This window comes from Pseudoliparis swirei, chromosome 19 (assembly GCF_029220125.1).
Source record: "Pseudoliparis swirei isolate HS2019 ecotype Mariana Trench chromosome 19, NWPU_hadal_v1, whole genome shotgun sequence".
NCBI lineage: Eukaryota > Metazoa > Chordata > Actinopteri > Perciformes > Liparidae > Pseudoliparis > Pseudoliparis swirei.
This window is the reverse complement of record NC_079406.1, coordinates 27,836,555-27,857,043: the sequence shown is the minus strand read 5'-3', so window position 1 is coordinate 27,857,043 and position 20,489 is coordinate 27,836,555. Positions and strand designations below refer to the sequence as shown.

Sequence of the window (20,489 nt, the reverse complement as noted above, 5' to 3'; positions counted from 1 at the left end):
CGTGATTCTCCCTCCGCAGGCGAGTCTCTGGCTCGGGATCCGAAGGCGGACCCTCGGGTGGACAGCGGCGTGGAGCTCTCAACGGCGTGACGCCCTCCACGGCGTGACGCCCTCCACGGCGTGACGCCCTCCACGGCGTGACGCCCTCCACGGCGTGACGCTCTCCACGGCGTGACGCCTTCGGCCTTCGACTCGGGGACGAAGGTTTCTCACAGCTAAGATTCAACCGAACGGGGACGAGAAACGAAAAGTTAAAGTGCCGTTTTGACGGTTGTCCGCCCACACTACACTCCAGCAGCTCCACCAAAGAACACGTGTCTGGTTCCTCCAGAGGAATCATTGACCCCAAAGAGTCCCTCCAAGGTCACGCGGTGTACAGAGTGTTGACGTGATTGATTAGTGTCTGCAGGGGGACGGTGCTATTGATACTGAGATGACTGTAGAGAGGGTCAGTTACCCCGAAAGGAACGGTTTTATTAATTGTGTCTTCAGGTGACACTCACGTCCACCTGGAGGAGGATTCCTCCAGTTCATGCTTCAGATCCACAGTCTGGTCCCGGTCCTGGTCCTGGTTCTGGTTCTGGTCCTGGTCCAGGGGGAATCATCCCAACAACTCTCTAAATATGAACACCTGAACATTGTCTTTTAAGACATTTGAGAAACAGTGGAACTCCTTTTTCAATGTGCACGTTTTTAAATCTGGTTTGTGTTTTTTTCAATTTTCAGCGCCCTGTAATTTGTGTCCTTCTCACCACCGAAAACCTTTCAAAGAGAAACGGGGTTCGTACGCTCAGGGAAAACCTGGAGAAGTCCTGACATTTTAAAATAGTTATCAGGCCTGGAAAAGACCTCGAAAAAAATACATATTTCCAAAAGTTTTGGAAAAGTCACGGAAAACCGTTTATTCATATTCATTTACACAGTTTGATGAAAAGAATACAACTTTATATAAATATTTATTCTTTTAATCAAACTATTGTCTCGTTTGTGTCATTTAAGGTAAACTCAGTCATGGACATTTGGTTTAAAGTCCTGGACTCCCATTGGTCAACATGTGTATGAACCATCAACTCTTTTTTAATAATATTCTTCGTGTATTTTCGTCGAGGAGGTGGAGGACGGTCTGTTTGAGCCTCGCGTGATGCAAAGCATTGTGGGAAAAGAAAAAAGAAGTCTAGAGCTGTGAGGAGTCGTTGTCTCTTGTGTGTGAAACCGAAGCTCCTTTGATATTTATATATTTGCCAGCACTGTACAGTCAACACCAGCATTTCATTGGTTGTTATTTTTTAAATAAAGTTTTTTTATATATATATATATAAACTTTTGTTAAGTGTGTTTATTTATAACTGTAAATAATTACTTGACTTGTGTCATTTCCACAAATTTGGCCACAGGAAGTACTGTGATATTCTCCTAAAAATACACATTTAACTTTAATTACACATACTATATAAATATATATACTTGTATATGGTAGATTTAATTGAATTGTTAATTGTATTCTAGTTCGTGCAAATTAAACCTATGAAGCTCAACACAGGGCTTGTTGTACTTTATTTTTGTAAATATTGTCGTGGGAAGCAGAATAATCTAAATGTGGTTGATCAAAAAATAAATGAAGTAAATATTGTGTCCCTCCACCTAACTGATGAATACAATGTGTATATTTTAACAAATTAAAATAATATGTTGCTGCTTTAAAACCATCAATAATTATTTAAAAATATATATAATTAACTTTAAGGTAGTTTAGTTATTAAATATTGCAGTAATATACATTGTATTTGTAAATACTTTTGTTGTGTGTATATATATATAATATATATATATACACAACAAAAGTATATATATAATATAATATATATAACTTCCAAAGCCTAAGACATACAATATATATATATAATATTTATATATATAATATATATATATATATATATATAGTATTTATGTATTAGGCTTTGGAACTTGCTCGACCGGAGGTAGAAGATCTTTGATGGATAAGACACTCGTCATTTTCTCAAGAATAATGAAACTAAAATAGTGACGACATTATTAATAATGAGAATGATAATAACAAAACTACTAGTTGTACTAATATAAATATTGATCATGATAATAATAACTAATGTTATCATAATAATACATACATCAATCAATACAACTTGTGCTTTTCCTGCCACCATGTTTTTGGGCGTCGTTTTTTCCCGGTGCCTGTAAACCGCGTCAGAGTGAGACCTCCTGCTCCCGGTCCTCTGACAGCTGCTCTCTGTGTGCAACGGAAGACATCTTGAGCCGCTGCGGTCGGTCCTTTATTCGAGTGTCGGCCTGAACGTCGGGCCTGACGTGTTGCTGGAGAGTCTGCTCTCCGAGACCCGAGCTGTGAAAGTCCGTTTGAGCAACACCAATAACAACAACAACAGCAGCAGCAGCAAGCCCAGTTGTAGTCCTGAGTTCGTCGCATATCGCTATAGCTACAGACTACAACGGCTAGCGACGTCCTAGATGCTAGTTAGCGCCACCTAGCTGGCCTCCTGCTCCACCTCCTCCGCCTCGACAGCCAGCCCCTTAACGCAGACACAATGGCGTTAAAACGGATCACGAAGGTAACGGACTTCTTCTTTGCTTTCCTTCTCTTCCTTCGTGTAATTACGACCGATTTGACGTTTTCTGGCTCCCTCCAACCGCCGTCTCGCGAGCCGCCGTTAGCTCGCAGAGCTAACTAGCCTCACTTAGCGGCTGCCGATGACACGACGGTTGGCTTTTTCAAACTGCTGCTCCTTCTCTTTCAGCTCGCGTCGTTTCTCCGTTTCTCTTCTTGGAATCACCTATTTATATATCTGGTTATACGAATGTGTTGTATTTGTTCTTTCTTTAATGAAACGACCCCCAGCCCGGTGTTTGGCTTCGGCTCCGGGCCTCAAACTGTCCGTCCCATTAAAATAACTGTACAGTCATTTTCACTGACACCATCTTTTATTTTGACCACGTTCGTCTTTCGGTTGTCGGGTTTCAGTTTCGGTCGGTTGTCGGTGGAAGAAATACTCTAATTATATATTTAACGGGATTTAAGGGACACTAATGCATACCGCATTTTTTTTAAACATAGCGTTTAAAGCTCGAGCCTCGTATTTATAGTTTTACTTCAGGAAAAGTAATAAAAGTCATTAATTTGATTATTTTCATAAACATCAATACAATACAATATTATCGTGGTATAATGACAATAAATCCTTGTTATGTGATTAAAATACTATTATTGTCCTCATAATAATTAATTTAAGAAATATTACTGCTTTTTCCTCCAATTTTTTCCCCCGGTTGAAATATTAAAGAAATTCAGCCATTATTTATTTAAATGTAATTTTCTATATATATATAATTAGTGGTATTATGTGATTTAATGACTGTCTTTAATATTACCAACATATTTTGTATTTTCCTCCTTAATTCAAGAAATATTACTGCTTTAAAAAAAAAAACAATTAACAAATAATATTTAAAAAACACAGCTGCATTTTTGTAGTCATTTGATTTTACTTAGCACCTCAAACCTATTATTGCTTAATTATTTAAAACCTGTGCCCTTTACTTATAATTGTACTGAACAAAAAGTGAAACGTCATTGTTTATTTAAATTATATAGTTGTATCATGTCCTTCAATATTACCAGAACAATATACTGTATTATTCATTTCCTCATAGTTCTTTAAAGAAATATTCTGTTCTCCTCCCAATAAATGTTTTGTATTGAAATATTAAGTACATATAATATACTACTGTATATCTGTAGTCTTATGATTTCAATATTATGTATTAATTATTTAGCCGTGTCTTACAAGTCCTCCTTATACCCTGATGTAATCTGAGTTTTTAGGAAAAGTTATTATTAAAATAAGTACATCTTAATTTTATAAGAGGTTTTACAGGGAGAAGTTGAGATGGGTGAATAAATGTTATATTTAACTCAAAAGCCACAATAGTTTGTTATAATATCACTAATGTTTATTTTCATAGATATATACTTATGGACAACATATTTGACTATAATATATGACATGTTATATCTCTTAACGATAGATATCACAATATAATGAGTGTGAAATAACCACATCAATAAAGATTAATGTTAATCAAACTAATACAAAAATGATCAGTTAAGAAGTTTCAATAGTTTAAAGTGAAATTACAGGTAAAACATATAAATATTTCCTTATATTCACATGTGTTAATTGGAGTAAAGTGTGCTGTATGTTGGTATGCTTTTTTCTGATTTTGTTTATCGATTTATCCGATTTTTGTTTCAAGATATTTCCCTTCTGATTTCATCACCAGACAATTCCATTGAAAGATAATAAATAATCATATTTGAATCATTGCCCCAAATTCCATCTTTGTATTTCACACTTTGTCGGCGGTTTGAGAGCACGGCGGTAACATTAGATAACGGCGGTAACATTAGATAACGGCGGAACATTAGATAACGGCGTAACGTTAGATAACGGAGGTAACGTTAGATAACGGAGGTAACGTTAGATAACGGAGGTAACGTTAGATAACGGAGGTAACGTTAGATAACGGAGGTAACGTTAGATAACGGAGGTAACGTTAGATAACGGAGGTAACGTTAGATAACGGAGGTAACGTGAGATAACGGAGGTAACGTGAGATAACGGAGGTAACGTTAGATAACGGAGGTAACGTTAGATAACGGAGGTAACGTGAGATAACGGCGGTAGCGTTAGATAACGGCGGTAACGTGAGATAACGGAGGTAACGTTAGATAACGGCGGTAACGTGAGATAACGGAGGTAACGTTAGATAACGGCGGTAACGTGAGATAACGGCGGTAACGTGAGATAACGGAGGTAACGTGAGATAACGGAGGTAACGTGAGATAACGGCGGTAACGTGAGATAACGGAGGTAACGTGAGATAACGGCGGTAACGTTAGATAGCGGCGGTAACGTTAGATAGCGGCGGTAACGTGAGATAGCGGAGGTAACGTGAGATAGCGGAGGTAACGTGAGATAACGGCGGTAACGTGAGATAACGGAGGTAACGTGAGATAACGGAGGTAACGTGAGATAACGGAGGTAACGTGAGATAACGGCGGTAACGTGAGATAGCGGAGGTAACGTTAGATAGCGGAGGTAACGTTAGATAACGGCGGTAACGTTAGATAACGGAGGTAACGTTAGATAACGGAGGTAACGTTAGATAGCGGAGGTAACGTTAGATAGCGGAGTTAACGTTAGATAGCGGAGGTAACGTTAGATAGCGGAGGTAACGTGAGATAACGGCGGTAACGTGAGATAGCGGCGGTAACGTTAGATAGCGGCGGTAACGTGAGATAACGGAGGTAACGTGAGATAACGGAGGTAACGTGAGATAACGGCGGTAACGTGAGATAGCGGCGGTAACGTTAGATAACGGAGGTAACGTGAGATAACGGCGGTAACGTGAGATAACGGCGGTAACGTTAGATAGCGGCGGTAACGTGAGATAGCGGAGGTAACGTGAGATAGCGGAGGTAACGTGAGATAGCGGAGGTAACGTGAGATAGCGGAGGTAACGTGAGATAGCGGAGGTAACGTTAGATATCTGATGGCGCCGCGAAAGGTCGCCTCGGTGTGTTGGTGCGCGATGTTTTTTATTGTTTTCGTTTTAAATACTGTTTTCTGCTGGGATTCCCAGAGCTCTTTCACCAGAGAAGAGCTCTTGAACATCAGGGGAACAACTCCAGCGGATTTACTTCCAACGTTTTTAACTTCTGTGGAGTTACTGGACATTTTTGTAAAAGGTGTGCTCACCTTCGCCACGTGGTGAAACGCCGGCGGAGAGGGAAACGTTCGGGAGCGCTTGTTCGGCTACGGAAACGGGGATCTCGTACAGCGCTGCCGGGCATATTTCTCTCCAACGTCCGCTCACTGTGCAACAAACTGGACGAACTCCAGCTGCTGGTGGGGAGAGACAGAGACTTCTCCTCATCCTCCGTTATGTGTTTCACGGAATCATGGCTTAGTGGCTCGATACCAGATTCTGCGCTCCAGCTCGCTGGCTTCCAGCTGTTCCGAGCGGACCGGGTCTCGGAGCTCTCCGGTAAAAAAAAGGGTGGAGGAATCTGCTTTTACCTCAACAACGGCTGGTGCAACGACGTAACGGTGATTCTACAGCACTGTTCGCCGGACCTGGAATCTTTATCATCCACTGCAAACCCTTCTACTCCCACGTGAGTTCGCTTCATTCATCCTGGCGGAGTTTACATGCCGCGAGGGGACGTGAACGAGGCACAACAGACACTCGCTGAACAGATACGGCGTGTGGGCGGACCTTCCCGGACTCTTTAGTTATTGTACTCGGGATTTTAACAAAGGAAACCTCAGCCACGAACTCCTAAATATAGACAGTTAATTAAATGCCCTACCAGAGAGAAGAGCATTCTGGACCACTGCTACACAACAATCAGCAGGGCCTATCACGCCGTTCCTCGAGCTGCACTGGGAAACTCTGACCACGTCATGGTTCATCTGATTCCCTCATACAGGCAGAGACTAAAGCTCTGCAAACCTGTGGTGAGGAAGTTCAAGAAGTGGACCAGTGAGGCTCTGGAGGATCTACGGGCCTTTGACTGTACTGACTGGGATGTCTTCAGGACTGCTACCAACAGCCTGGATGAGTACACAGAGGCTGTAACTTCCTACATCAGCTTCTGTGAGGACAGCTGTATTCCATCCAGCTCCAGGGTGAGTTATAACAACGACAAACCCTGGTTCACAGCGGAGCTCAGGAAGCTAAGACTGCAGAAGGACCAGGCATTCAGGAGTGGGGACAAGGACCTGTACACAGAGTCCAAATACAGGTTTAGCAAGGCGGTGAGAGATGCTATACGACTGTACTCTGAGAAACTGCAACAGCAGCTCTCAGCAAACGACTCTGCTTCTGTCTGGAGAGGGCTCAGGCAGATCACCAACTACAAGCCCAAATCACCCCACTCCATGAACAATGTGCTTCTGGCAGACGAGCTAAATGAGTTCTACTGCCGCTTTGAAAGACAATGGAGCAGTCCTGAGACCATCCCCACAGCCCCACCAACAAGCCACAGACCATCAGCCCACCCTCCCCAGCCCATCAGTTGCTCACATTTCTGGAGTACTCTCCATCAACTCAGCGACGCCTCGTCATCCTGGAGAGAGCCGTCAACAGGCTGTTTAAAAGCAGAACCCCGCAAAGCAGCGGGCCCGGACTCCGTCTCCCCCTCCACCCTGAAGCACTGTGCGGACCAGCTGTCTCCGGTGTTCACCGACATCTTCAACACCTCCCTGGAGACATGCCACGTTCCAGCCTGCTTCAAGGCCTCCACCATCATCCCGTCCCCAAAACCCAAGATCACAGGACTCAATGACTACAGGCCCGTCGCCATGACCTCTGTGGTCATGAAGTCCTTTGAACGCTTGGTCCTGTCACACCTCAAGACCATCACCGACCCACTCCTGGACCCCCTGCAGTTCGCCTACAGAGCCAACAGGTCTGCAGACGATGCAGTCAACATGGCCCTTCACTACATCCTCCAGCATCTGGACTCCCGAGGAACCTACGCCAGGATCCTGTTTGTGGACTTCAGCTCTGCCTTCAATTCCATCATCCGTCCCTGTTGCAGGACAAGCTCTCCCAGCTGCACGTGCCCGACTCCACCTGCAGGTGGATCACAGACTTCCTGACCGACAGGAAGCAGCACGTGAGGCTGGGGAAACACGTCTCAGGCTCCCGGACCACCAGCACGGGTTCGGCCCACGGGTGTGTTCTCTCCCTCTGCTGTTCTCCTGTACACCAACAGCTGCACCTCCAGTCACCAGTCCGTCAAGCTCCTAAAGTTCGCGGATGACACCACCCTCATTGGACTCATCTCTGGCGGGGACGAGACCGCCTACAGGTGGGAGACTGACCACCTGGTGACCTGGTGCAGCCAGAACAACCTGGAGCTCAACGCTCTGAAGACAGTGGAGATGGTTGTGGATTTCAGGAGGAATGCAGCCCCACCCGCCCTCTCATCCTGTGTGTCTCCCCCGACGCTGTGGAGTCCTACCGCTTCCTGGGCTCCATCATCTCCCAGGACCTCAAGTGGGAGCTGAACATCCGCTCCATCACCAAGAAGGCCCAGCAGAGGATGTTCTTCCTGAGGCAGCTGAGGAAATTCAACCTGCCAGGGAAGATGATGGTACAGTTCTACACGGCCATCGTTGAGTCCATCATCTGCTCCTCCATCACCGCCTGGCACCCTGCAGCCACAGCCAAAGACAAGCGCAGGCTGCAGAGCATCATCCGCTCGGCCGAGAGGGTTATCGGCTGCAATCTGCCTTCCCTCCAGGTCCTGTTCACTTCCAGGTCACTGAAGCGGGCCAGAAAGATTGTCGCCGACCCTCCCACCCTGGACACTCCTGTTCGAGTCCCTCCCCTGGGAGGAGGCTGCGGTCCATCATGGCCACGACCTCCCGCCACACCAATAGCTTTTTCCCGACGGCGGTCGGGCTCATCAATGGACCCCGGGACTGACTGACTGTCACCCCCAGGACTACCACCTCTTCTTCCACCTTCCTCTCTCCTCCTTCTTCCCGCTCCTTCCTCTTCTTCCTCCCACTCCTCCTCCCTCCTTGCGTTGATTGTTGTTTGTCATGTCCAAATGTTGCACCTTCCACCAAAAAAAATTCCTCGTTTGTTTGTGAAAACATTCATTCTTTGGCAATAAACCTGTTTCTGATTCTGATTCTGATTCTGATAGCGGAGGTAACGTTAGATAGCGGAGGTAACGTTAGATAGCGGAGGTAACGTTAGATAGCGGAGGTAACGTTAGATAACGGCGGTAACGTTAGATAGTGGAGGTAACGTTAGATAGCGGAGGTAACGTTAGATAACGGAGGTAACGTTAGATAGCGGAGTTAACGTTAGATAGCGGAGGTAACGTTAGATAGCGGAGTTAACGTTAGATAACGGCGGGTAACAAACGGCGTTAGATAAACACTAAACACACGTTTAGGAAAGTAGATTTCTGTTTCTGAGTGAAAAGGGAAACGATCACCACTGAGACCTGAACGTCTTCTCGACGCAGCAGAGAACACGATGATAATAATAATAATACAATCATTTTCATGAACAATGTCTCGTGTCAATATAATTTGGTTTTCTTGTTTTCCTTAAAACACGACAAAGTAAATTAAACAATTAGTCGATTGGAAAAAATAAAACTTTTTCCAACTTTTGCTCAACATTGACTCGTTCCAGCTGCTCCAATGTGAGGATTTAAATGAACTAATATCTGTTGTCTATCTTTATATATTAATGTTTCTGTGTTGGTCAGGAGGACACATTTTGAAAATGTTTTTAGATCTTCTTGAGAGATGATCAGATTGTGAGTTAATAGTTGAGACGCTGCGGCCTAAACTGACATGTCTGTTGCGTCTGTAGCTTCTGACTCTCGAGCCGTTGAGGAGGCTCTCAGCTTCTCGTTGGGTTTGCTCAGCGAACCGAAACCAAAAGTTTGATTGTTTGTGTTTAAAATAAAAAACAGTCACAACTCAAAGTTCTGCTGCATGAAGTCTTTCTGTGCAGAGCAGAAACACATCGTTGCTGTTCCCCCGGCTCTCGTCACCTGGTCTGAGACCCAGATGACATGAAGCGTGTGAGTCAACTCAAGAGTGAAAGGTTCATTACTCCAGCTGTAAACGATCTCGAGCTTCCAGAACGTTTCTGATAACTCGACAAACAGAAGACAGATTGGTCTGGAGTCAAAGAGTTGTTCAGCGGATAGAATCATGTTTTTATTTAAGTGTACATTTTAATGTTGCTCGTATTAAAATGCCATGAAAAGAAACTCCGAAATATTAAAGTGGATCAGAAGATTTAGAGCGCGTATTCAAGTGAACTAGTGACATATTTATAAAAAACTTAATTTAAAAAAAGTCTGTTTTTAACGCGTCTTACAGCTGCTTCTGTCACAGCTGCCTGTCTGTCTCTCTGTGTGTGTGTCTGTCTTTCTGTCTGTCTTTCTGTGTGTGTGTGTGTGTTTGTGTGTCTGTATGTGTGTGTCTTTCTGTGTGTGTGTGTATCTGTATGTGTGTCTTTCTGTGTGTGCATGTGTGTGTGTGTGTCTGTAAGTCACATACCAACGCACACACAGCCAGTCTGGCTTCAGGCGGACCTGCAGGCCTGAAATACCCCCCCATCCTATAAGCAGCCCCCCCCACACGATGTATCCTGATCCGACTCTCCGGTGTATAAATACTCGTCTGCTCGGCGTTGGTTCTGCTCCGTCTCCACGCCGCCTGGAGGAGCCCAGCGCTCTGTGGCAATCACCATTGAATGTGTAAATCAGTGGCTAAGCAGGAGGAGCGTCTGGATGCAGGAGCTCGTCTGGTTATCAACTGATCTCCAGTCAGCCATCGGCTATTCTGGAGAGATTACCACAAACACGCCTCACACTGGTTCAGTGTTTCTAAAGCCTCCATTAAAACAAACTCACGCTCACGAGGATCAGAGACGACGAGTTCCTGTGTTCTCACCTCTCAGGTGATCACAGGTGAGCCTGGAGCTCCTGGTTGTTAGAGGGACTCGGATTAAACGTCTGGGAACGGAAACGAGCTTCAGATGAATTCATCCCTCCTGGAGCCAACATGGTCGACTTCATCATGGAGAGACCTCTGAAGAAGGAACTGGTCTCTGGTCTCTGTACTGGTCTGGTCTCTACTGGTCTCTGTACTGGTCTCTGGTCTCGACTGGTCTCTTCCTCATAATCACTCCAACCTTTGCAGCGTTTCCTTTTAGGATGAGTGAGTTTATTATCTTAATGTTCTGAGTCCTGTTGGTTTTGAGTCGGGCTGCAACTAACGATTATTTTGATAATCGGTTGATTATCTAATCGATTAATCGGATTAAAAAAACAAAAACTTTAATTTTCAACCCTTCATTCAAAACGGGGTCCGTACGGTCATGGAAAACCTGGAAAAGTCATGGAATTTTTAAATGCTTATTAGCAGGCCTAGAAAAGTAATTGGAAAAAAATAAAATCCCAAAATATTTGGGAAAGTAATGAAAATTTGTTTCATTCAAATGTTAATTTACACGGTATATATACGGTATGCTTTGGAATTCTCAATGTTAGTTTAAATACTACATCTTCTCACTTTGTCACGTATAGACAGAGTTTTCACAAAATGTTTAATCATGGAAATTTGGTTTAAAGTCATGGAAAGGTCCTGGAGACCCACTGGTCACCATGGTGATGAACCTGTTCACTGGTCACCATGGTGATGAACCCTGTTCACTGGTCACCATGGTGATGAACCTGTTCACTGGTCACCATGGTGATGAACCTGTTCACTGGTCAGCATGTGTATGAACCTGTTCACTGGTCACCATGGTGATGAACCTGTTCACTGGTCACCATGGTGATGAACCTGTTCACTGGTCACCATGGTGATGAACCTGTTCACTGGTCACCATGGTGATGAACCCTGTTCACTGGTCAGCATGTGTATGAACCTGTTCACTGGTCACCATGGTGATGAACCTGTTCACTGGTCAACATGGTGATGAACCTGTTCACTGGTCACCATGGTGATGAACCGTCACAAACAGACAGCTCTCCTCTCCTGAGCAGTGGTCCCCATGTGGCCCCGCCCCCTGAACAATATCAGAGACGCGTTCCCATTTATTATTGTGTTCACCTGGCCCGCTGCCGTTGAGATTGCAGTGAGACGCGGAGAAAAATGTGAAGTGGTGCTCTTCGCAATAGAACATCTTTGATGGGACGTGTCGTGTCTCGGCCAATCAGCGTTCAGATGTCCACAGCGTTTGGGAAGTTAGGTTAGCTTGAATGTTAGTCCGCGACATCTGCTGCTGTCACGCTGCACGGTGTAGCGATGCTAACAAAGTACCGTACGTTAAACACGATGTGATTTAGCATATTTTTAGTATCGATACTTCATTAAAAGAGCGATCAGAGCGTACGCGCAACTCAACTTTGTTTATACTCCGTGACTTATTGAGCGCCGAAATAATTGCGAGACACAACGAATCGATAATGAAATTCGTTGCCAACTATTTTAAGAATCTATTTTTATCGATTAGTTGTTGCAGCCCTAGTTTTGAGTCTTAAACCGTGAGCTGGAGGAACCTCCAGAGCTGCTGGTCCAGCAGAACACGAGCAGACTTCCTGAGCGCCGCGTGTTCCTGGGAGACTCGCGATCACGGTTCATCCCAGCCACCGAGACGTCGTCGTGTTCCCGACTCTAACGCCGGCTCTTCTTCTTCTCCTCGTGTTCCAGGAGCTCACCGATCTGTCCAGAGATCCTCCGGCTCAGTGCTCCGCCGGACCCGTCGGGGAAGACAGTAAGAACCACAGAAACAACAGCAGCAGGTTCCTCTGTCTGCTGGTCTGACTCACGCTCTGCTCTGTGTCCTCAGTGTTTCACTGGCAAGCAACTATTATGGGGCCTGTGAGTATCCACCTGCACCTATGATGTCACACCTTACCTGGAGCTCAAAGAAGTTACCTTTTCATGAGCTGCTGCTCCTCTATATCTAAAAGAACTGAAAATAATCTGAACATGGAAACGATCGGAGGCCACGTTGTAAAATACTGAATTAATTATAATATAGCTGATATGTTTACTTGTGGTAGAGAATAAATAAACTTTAAACGGATGTATTTGATGTGTTTGTAGTACTTTTCTAAACCGATTCTGAAAGTGTGTGTGTGTGTGACTAACCTGTCCAACCCGTGTTCTCTGTTCTCTGCTGCAGCCCGACAGCCCCTATCAGGGTGGAGTATTTTTCCTGACTATTCATTTCCCCACAGATTATCCCTTCAAACCACCGAAGGTCAGTCGGCCGCTCCTCTTCCCCTCACGTCTTTAACGAGAGGCTTCATACACCTTTCAATAAACAGACGTCACAAGACCAGTCGCCAAATGTAGAAAATATCTAGAATGTCCTCTAGAGCTCAGCTTCCCCACTCGGACCCATCGAGTCCTAAAGGCCTCGGGTTCTGTCAGTAGAATCTAGTCCAGGAGAGACTTGGTGTTGCATCAACAACTATTCATCTTTAAAATGTAGTTTTTTGTGTGTACTTTTTGATCAATGTGAAGATTGTTTTTAAATGGCGCCGAGTGTTAAACACTCTTCTGTGTTTCTCTTTTTCCTTCAGGTCGCCTTCACAACAAGAATTTATCACCCAAATATTAACAGTAATGGCAGCATCTGCCTGGATATATTGAGATCACAGTGGTCTCCTGCATTAACTATCTCTAAAGGTAAGAGGCCGTTCACTCTGCATTAAGTTGTATAACCACCGGGGAACAAGTTCTACCAATGTTCCCACTTTCAATCTGAAAACAAATGTTTTTTAAAATATATATATATATTTTTTAATTACATTAATTTATATATAGATAGATAGATAGATAGATATATACTTTATTAATCCCCAAGGGGAAATTTGTCGAGTCAGTAGCAGCAACACACAAGAATAAAAAAACAAAACACAAAATATAAGAAGGGTTAGGGTGATCTGGCAAGAGGTGAACTGTTGTAGAGCCTCATAGCCGTCGGCAGGAATGTTCTCCTGTATCTCTCCTTGTGGCAGCGGAGCGTGAGGAGACGTCTGGAGAAAGTACTCCTCTGTCCCTGTAGGAGGTGGTGGAGAGGGTGGTCCGGGTTGTCCAATATGGACACCAGTTTCTTCAACGACCTCCTCTCCACCACCTGTTCCAGGTGCTCCAGCTGGCAGCCGATGATGGAGCCAGCCTTCCTAACCAGTTTGTTAAGACGGCTGGTGTCACCGGCTCCGATGCTGCTCCCCCAGCAGACAATGGCAAAGAGCAGCACACTGGCCACAACCGACTGGTAGAACAACTCCAGCATCTTGCTGCACACGTTGAAGGATCGAAGCTTTCTCAGGAAAAAGAGTCGACTCATCCCCTTCTTGTACACAGCGTTGATGTTGGCCTTCCAGTTCAGTCGGCTGTCGATGGAGACGCCCAGGTACTTGTACTCCTCCACCATGTCCACGTCCACTCCCAGGACACTCAGAGGTGTAGGAGCTGTCGCCTTCCTCCTGAAGTCCACCACCATCTCTCTGGTCTTGGCCACGCTCAGCCGCAGGTGGTTCTCATCGGCCCACTTTACAAAGTCACTCACCACTGCCCTGTACTCCTCCTCCCGTCCATCCCTAATACACCCGACCACTGCAGAATCATCAGAGTACTTCTGCAGATGGCATGACTCCGTGTTGTACTGGAAGTCACTGGTGTACAGGGTGAAGAGGAAGGAGACAGAACAGTTCCCTGTGGGGCTCCATCATCACTGACCACCGCTCCAGACAGCACACGACCCATTCCGACAAACTGAGGTCTGCCTGTGAGGTCCTCAGTGATCCAGGAGATGGTGGACGCGTCCACACTGCCACCGCAGCTTCTCACTCAGCAGCAGTGGCTGGATGGTGTTAAATGCACTGGAGAAGTCAAAGAAAGTGACTCTCACAGAGACACCGGTTCCATCCAGGTGCGACTGAGCTCGTTGCAGCAGGTAGATGATGGCGCCGTCCACTCCCACATGAGGCTGGTAAGCAAATTGCAGAGGGTCCAACGATGATTTCACCTGGGGCCGGAGGTGGGCCAAGACCAGCCTCTCCAGCACCTTCATCACATGGGAGGTGAGGGCGACCGGTCGGTAGTCGTTGAGGCCAGATGGTGTTGACTTCTTTGGGACAGGGACCAGGCACGACGCCTTCCACAGCACGGGACTTCCCCAGCCTCAGGCTGAGGTTGAAGAGGCGCTGCAGGACACCAGACAGCTGGGTGGCGCAGGTCTTTAGGACCCTGGGGCTGATGCCATCAGGACCTTCAGCTCTGCGCTGGTGTAGTTTCTCCAGCTGTCTTCTCACCTGGTCAGTCGTCACAGAGAGGGGGGGGGGGGTGGAGGAGCCCATTGATGTTGAGGGCTCGGTGGATGTGCAGCTCAACAGGGGGGACAGAGGGGGAGGAGGAGGTGTTTGGGAGGTGTGATGTGTGGAGTAGACGGGGGGGGGGGGGGGGGCTGTGAACTGGACCTGTTGAAGAAACAGTTCAGCTCGTTGGCCCTCTCCAGGAGCCCCTGGCTGTCTCCTCCCACCTTGAAGCCAGTTATCTGCTTCATGCCAGACCACACCTCCTTGTGTTGTTCAGCTGGAGTTTGGCCTCCAGCTTCCTCCTGTAGGAGTCCTTGCCCTCCCTGAGCTTCACCTTTAGGTTGCGCTGGGCTCTCCTCAGCTCATCCCTGTCTCCAGACCTGAAAGCAGCTTTCTTCATGTTAAGAAGCGCCTTCAGGTCCCTGGTGATCCAGGGCTTGTTGTTGGGGAAGCAGCACAGTCCGTGATGGGATGGTGGTGTGTTCACAGAACTTGATGTATTCCGTGATGCAGTCGGTCATACTGTTGATGTCCTCCCCATGCGGTCCACACAGCACATCCCAGTCCGTTGACTCGAAGCAGTCCTGTAGAGCGTCGTTAGCCTCCAGAGACCACCTCCTCACAGTCCTGGTGGTCACCGGCAGCCTCTTCACCAGAGGAACAGACCTGGTGTCAGCCGGACCAGGTCATGATCAGACCTGCCGAGGGGGGGAAGGGCAGTGGCGCTGTATGCGTCCTTAGTATTAGCATACAGCAAGTCCAGAGTTTTATTGTTCCTTGTTGGGCAGTCTATGTATTGATGGAAGGTTGGCAGAGCTTTTTCCAATGTGGTGTGGTTAAAGTCACCAGTGATAGCCATGAATGCTCCAGGCTGATGATTCAGCAGAGCAGACACAGTGGAGTGGATGGTGTCCACAGCTTCCTCAGCGCCAGCTGATGGCGGCACGTACACGACAACCACAATGGCGGACGTGAACTCTCTCGGCAAATAGTACGGGCGCATCCCCACGGCCAACAGTTCAATGTTCGGCTACAGAAGCGCTCCTTCACGCACACATGGTCCGGATGGCACCACCGTTCATTCACATAAACAGCGATCCCGCCCCCCCTCTTCTTACCGCTCTGTGTAGCGTCTCTGTCAGCCCGAACAGTCCTGAAGCCGGGCAAAGACGCGCTGTGATCCGGATAGTCCGCGTAGCCACGCCTCAGTGAAGCACAAGAGACTGCTCTCACGGAAGATCCTCTCAGTCATTACCAGCGCCGAGCTCATCCGTCTTATTCGCCAAAGACCTCACGTTCCCCGTTATGATCGACGGTACCGAGGGTTTGTATCTCCTCGTTTTAGCCCTCCGCTTGACACCCGATCTGCAACCGCGAGCCCTCCTCCGTAGCTCCAGCGGGATCACAGGTCTGTCTCCAGGCAGAAGCTTCGGCCTGCACAGCGCGATCAGCTGAGCACGCGAGTAGACGACGGTCCCAGTCATTGTTTTGCTGTGGCTCACCGATACTCACGACAAAGTGAACAAAAGCCACAGTAGAAGTATCGAAAAAAGTAGTTATGGTCCAGTGTCCGACCGTAACTAAGACAAACGTGAAAGAAAAGAAAAAGAAAAAGAGAGGAAAAGTGCAAAAAAAGACAATAATATATATATATATATACTTTTTCATTCTATATAGATTTGATATCCTGCAGCAACTTTACTGAATTGATTTGTTAAAATATCCTCTCGTGCTTTATTGTTTATTAATAAATAAATGTGAGATTATAACCACCAGGTAGAGCTGTTTGCTGATATATATATAAATACATTTAATTATTTTTTGTTATAATTCTTTATGTACATTTTAATCAAATATAAAAATATATATATACAGGACTGTCTCAGAAAATTAGAATATTGTGATAAAGTTCTTTATTTTCTGTAATGCAATTCAAAAAACAAAAATGTCATGCATTCTGGATTCATTACAAATCAACTGAAATATTGCAAGCCTTTTATTCTTTTAATATTGCTGATTATGGTTTACAGCTTAAGAAAACTCAAATATCCTATCTCTAAATATTAGAATATCATGAAAAAGTATACTAGTAGGGTATTAAACAAATCACTTGAATCGTCTAATTAACTCGAAACACCTGGAAACACATTTTCAAATGTTTGATTTTGTTTTGCTGTTATAAATCTTTTTTTTTACTTGGTCTGAGGAAATATTCAAATTTTATGAGATAGGATTTTAGAGTTTTCTTAAGCTGTAAGACATAATCAGCAATATTAAAAGAATAAAAGGCTTGCAATATTTCAGTTGATTTGTAATGAATCCAGAATGCATGACATTTTTGTGTTTTTAATTGCATTACAGAAAATAAAGAACTTTATCACAATATTCTAATTTTCTGAGACAGTCCTGTATATGTTTTAAACGTGTTATTCTATATATCAAGCACAAGAGGATTTTAACAGTGAATCACTTCAGTAAAGTTTCTGCAGTATATAAAATAAATATATATATATTTCTTAAAATTATTTTAAAAAGTTTATATATATATACTTTTTTATTCTATATATATTTATATTCTGCAGCAACATTATTGAAGTGATTTGATTCGATGTTAAAATCCTCTTGTGCTTTATTGTTTGTTACAAAATAAATGTCAGATTACAACCACCAGGTGGCGCCGTTTGCTGATAGTTGGAGCTTTAGGATACAATTCAAACATTTGTTATTAACTGAGATGATTTTTGTGAAGTAGACTTTTTATTATGTTTTAGGGTAATAATCAAACGTGTAGAGCGAGCGGTCGCTCAGTTTATCTTTGACCAGGAGTCGTTGTGTAACTTGAGTTGTGAAATGAATTTGACCCTTTTTGTTTTTGTTTGCAGTCCTTTTGTCCATTTGTTCTCTGTTATGTGACCCGAACCCCGACGACCCGCTAGTGCCAGAGATCGCCCGCATCTACAAAACAGATCCTGTTAAGTGAGTTCACCTGTTAACCCTTTGAGAACATGTCAACAATTATTAGATATAATTATACTTTTTGTTTTTTACATCTAAAAAAAAGGTCAATAATTAAAATATATATATTTATAAATTTTGTATATGTATAATTGACTTTAGAAAAATGTTAAAGTATTTTTTGGATATATATATATATATACATACTTTTATAATCTAAAATAAAAAGTGTCTATATATAATTACATTTTTTCAATTCAGTTTATTTGTAGAGCGCTTTTTCACAAATTACAAATTAGTCTGAGTGCTTTACAATCTGTACACATAGACATCCCTGACCCAGAACCTCACATATAAACATCTAACTCTAGATAGGGTGCGTAAAACCATCATCCGTCATCTTCACTGTCCAGATGAGCGCATGATCTCATAATCAGTACTTTACTTCTTCATCGCTGAGTGTTTTGGGGTTCAGCTTCACTCTATTGTTGGCAGTAGAAGCCCAACAGGAAGTAGAAAGTTTGAGGTAGTGTGGAGGTCGTAACCAGCTGGTCTGTCTCAGGTATAGCAGACTAGCCAGGGAGTGGACAGAGAAGTATGCCATGCTGTGAGCGGTAAGAGCTCAGCTGTCGTCTGATTGGAGCAGAGCTGCTCAGCTGTCGTCTGATTGGAGCAGAGCTGCTCAGCTGTCGTCTGATTGGAGCAGAGCTGCTCAGCTGTCGTCTGATTGGAGCAGAGCTGCTCAGCTGTCCTCCTGAAGCACGTTGCTGCGAGGCATGCGGAGCTTCATGTGTTGCCTTCTGGATTATAATAATACATCAGTCAACCTCATGACACGAGAGCTGCTGCCTTGTTGTTGTTGTTGTGACGTTGATGGTTTAGAGGTTCTTTTGATTCTCCGAGGTCACAACCACACAAACCCAGAGCAGCAGCTCCTGGTGAGGCGAGTGTTTAACAATGAGTTGTCTTTATTATTATAATAATAGTTGAAGAGGTTCTATGGCGTCTGATAAACCGACGAGACGACGATGTGAAACAGTTTAAAACGTTCAGCGGGAATTTATATTTACAAAAAACCTAAAACATGAAAACCGATGAGATATTTTAATATATAAATATAAAGAAAACATAACGAGAAATAATTGTTCCTTTTTTAACGTTTATCACAAACTTCATAATTTAAAAAAATAAATACGAGAAAAAGTTCCGACATAATATTTAAGCACTTCAGTATCGGCAAAAAGAAAAGTTCTCGTTTATTTGGTTGCAAACAAAAGTTTTTAAATAAATATTGAGGGAATGAAAACAAAAGTATTTTCCTTCTGAGTGAAGTAAAACTTTATAGTCGCAGAAAATATTAATATTCATTTTTGCTAATATATTTGTTTGTTTTCACCCCCAAAAATACAAGATTAAAATATCTGAAAAATGGGAGTAAAACATGAGGAAATATTAATAAATACCTAGAAAACTGTTTAGGATATCAGAAAAATACGAGATAAATATGAATACATATATTTAAATATATTGGTTAGATATGTATAAATATATATTAAATATGAATAAAAATATTAGATTAAAGTGAATTAATATGTATAAATATATAATTTAAATATGAATCAAAATATTAGTTAAATATATTGATTAAAAGTAAATAAATATGTCAATGTATTTAAATATGAATCAAAATATTAGTTAACAATTAATAACTACAAATGAACAAAATATATTCAAAGTGTTTGACCTTCAGTGAGTTTGTTGAATGCTTTTTAGTTGTTTTTTTCCAGTTTAGTTCGAAGACGAGAGTGTGTGTGTGCGCAGCATGGCATCGTCTCATTCCTCCAGGTGAGCAGCTGATGGACTCACCTGTCCTCCTCCCTTTGTCCTCCTCAGGTACAACAAGACTGCTCAGGACTGGACTCAGAAATACGCCATGTGACCACCTGCTCCTCCTCCTCTCACTGCTGGAATAAACTGTTTGATTTTCTCCTGTGGCCACGCCCCCTCCCCCCTCAGCCAATAGCAGCAATTTGTTCATAATTTCCTTTTCGTTTTTTGGGTCCGAGAAGCTTTTAAATTGTCACGATTATCTTTTTGTTTTTTTGTTCAAAATAAAATAAGGACTGAGCTGTGAATGTGCCAACCGCAAAACAACAACAATAAACAGGCGGAGCGACTGAAGAGAACCATGGATAAAGTAATAATAATTTAATGCATGATAAACAACAACAAACAGACTTTTGTTTAGTTTTAGACGACAGAGTTCATCGTCACTTCTCCTCTTGCACTGAAGATGAAACGACTCGACTGATCACTGATCGCTCCGATTGATCCACTGATCGCTCTGTGATGGGGGTTTTTTTCTCAATAAAGTTGAACAAATTGCAGTTTGCCCGTTGTCCTGTTTTATTTGTTTTTAATCTGAATTAATTGTTTAGTCTGAATAAATAAAATGTAAAATATTGAGTTAAATATGGATCAATCGTCCCGGCTCCTCTTATTGATCGTAGATCAGAGGGTGAAGTACCTCCAACGCTCTTTAATGACATACTGTGTTCCAAGTCTACATTCTACTGGAGTAAAATACTTTACCACA

The 20,489-nt window shown here is 43.8% G+C and overlaps 2 protein-coding genes across 11 annotated transcripts in view; both read left to right on the top strand.

Moving 5' to 3' along the window:
• Positions 1 to 1,630, top strand: part of nfkb1 (nuclear factor of kappa light polypeptide gene enhancer in B-cells 1) — a 34,519-nt gene extending 32,889 nt beyond the window's left edge. For all 9 annotated transcript variants that reach the window (XM_056438926.1, XM_056438929.1, XM_056438924.1 and 6 more), the window contains one exon: positions 20 to 1,630. In XM_056438926.1, the coding sequence (XP_056294901.1) occupies positions 20 to 90 (71 nt within the window). In that variant the 3' untranslated portion in view covers positions 91 to 1,630. The remainder of the gene's footprint in view (positions 1 to 19) is intronic.
• Positions 1,631 to 2,277: 647 nt separating this feature from the next.
• Positions 2,278 to 20,284, top strand: LOC130209354 (ubiquitin-conjugating enzyme E2-17 kDa-like). 2 transcript variants are annotated; one of them, XM_056438941.1, is made up of 8 exons: positions 2,278 to 2,603; positions 12,318 to 12,381; positions 12,457 to 12,488; positions 12,796 to 12,873; positions 13,199 to 13,304; positions 17,821 to 17,914; positions 18,456 to 18,507; positions 19,787 to 20,284. In XM_056438941.1, the coding sequence occupies exons 1-7, from the start codon at positions 2,580 to 2,582 to the stop codon at positions 18,502 to 18,504; spliced, it is 447 nt and encodes a 148-aa protein (XP_056294916.1). In that variant the 5' UTR covers positions 2,278 to 2,579; the 3' UTR covers positions 18,505 to 18,507; positions 19,787 to 20,284. The 2 variants fall into 2 exon arrangements, with proteins under 2 accessions (XP_056294916.1, XP_056294917.1); XM_056438942.1 differs by lacking the exon at positions 18,456 to 18,507 and having other exon boundaries at positions 2,279 to 2,603.
• Positions 20,285 to 20,489: the final 205 nt, after the last annotated feature.

Coding starts and splice junctions, on each gene's coding strand:
- LOC130209354 (XM_056438941.1), top strand. CDS start 2,580: ATGGCGTTAAAACGGATCACGAAG. Junction 12,489..12,795: donor AAGCAACTATTATGGGGCCT/GTGAGTATCCAC, acceptor TCTCTGCTGCAG/CCCGACAGCCCCTATCAGGG. Junction 13,305..17,820: donor TGCATTAACTATCTCTAAAG/GTAAGAGGCCGT, acceptor TTTTGTTTGCAG/TCCTTTTGTCCATTTGTTCT.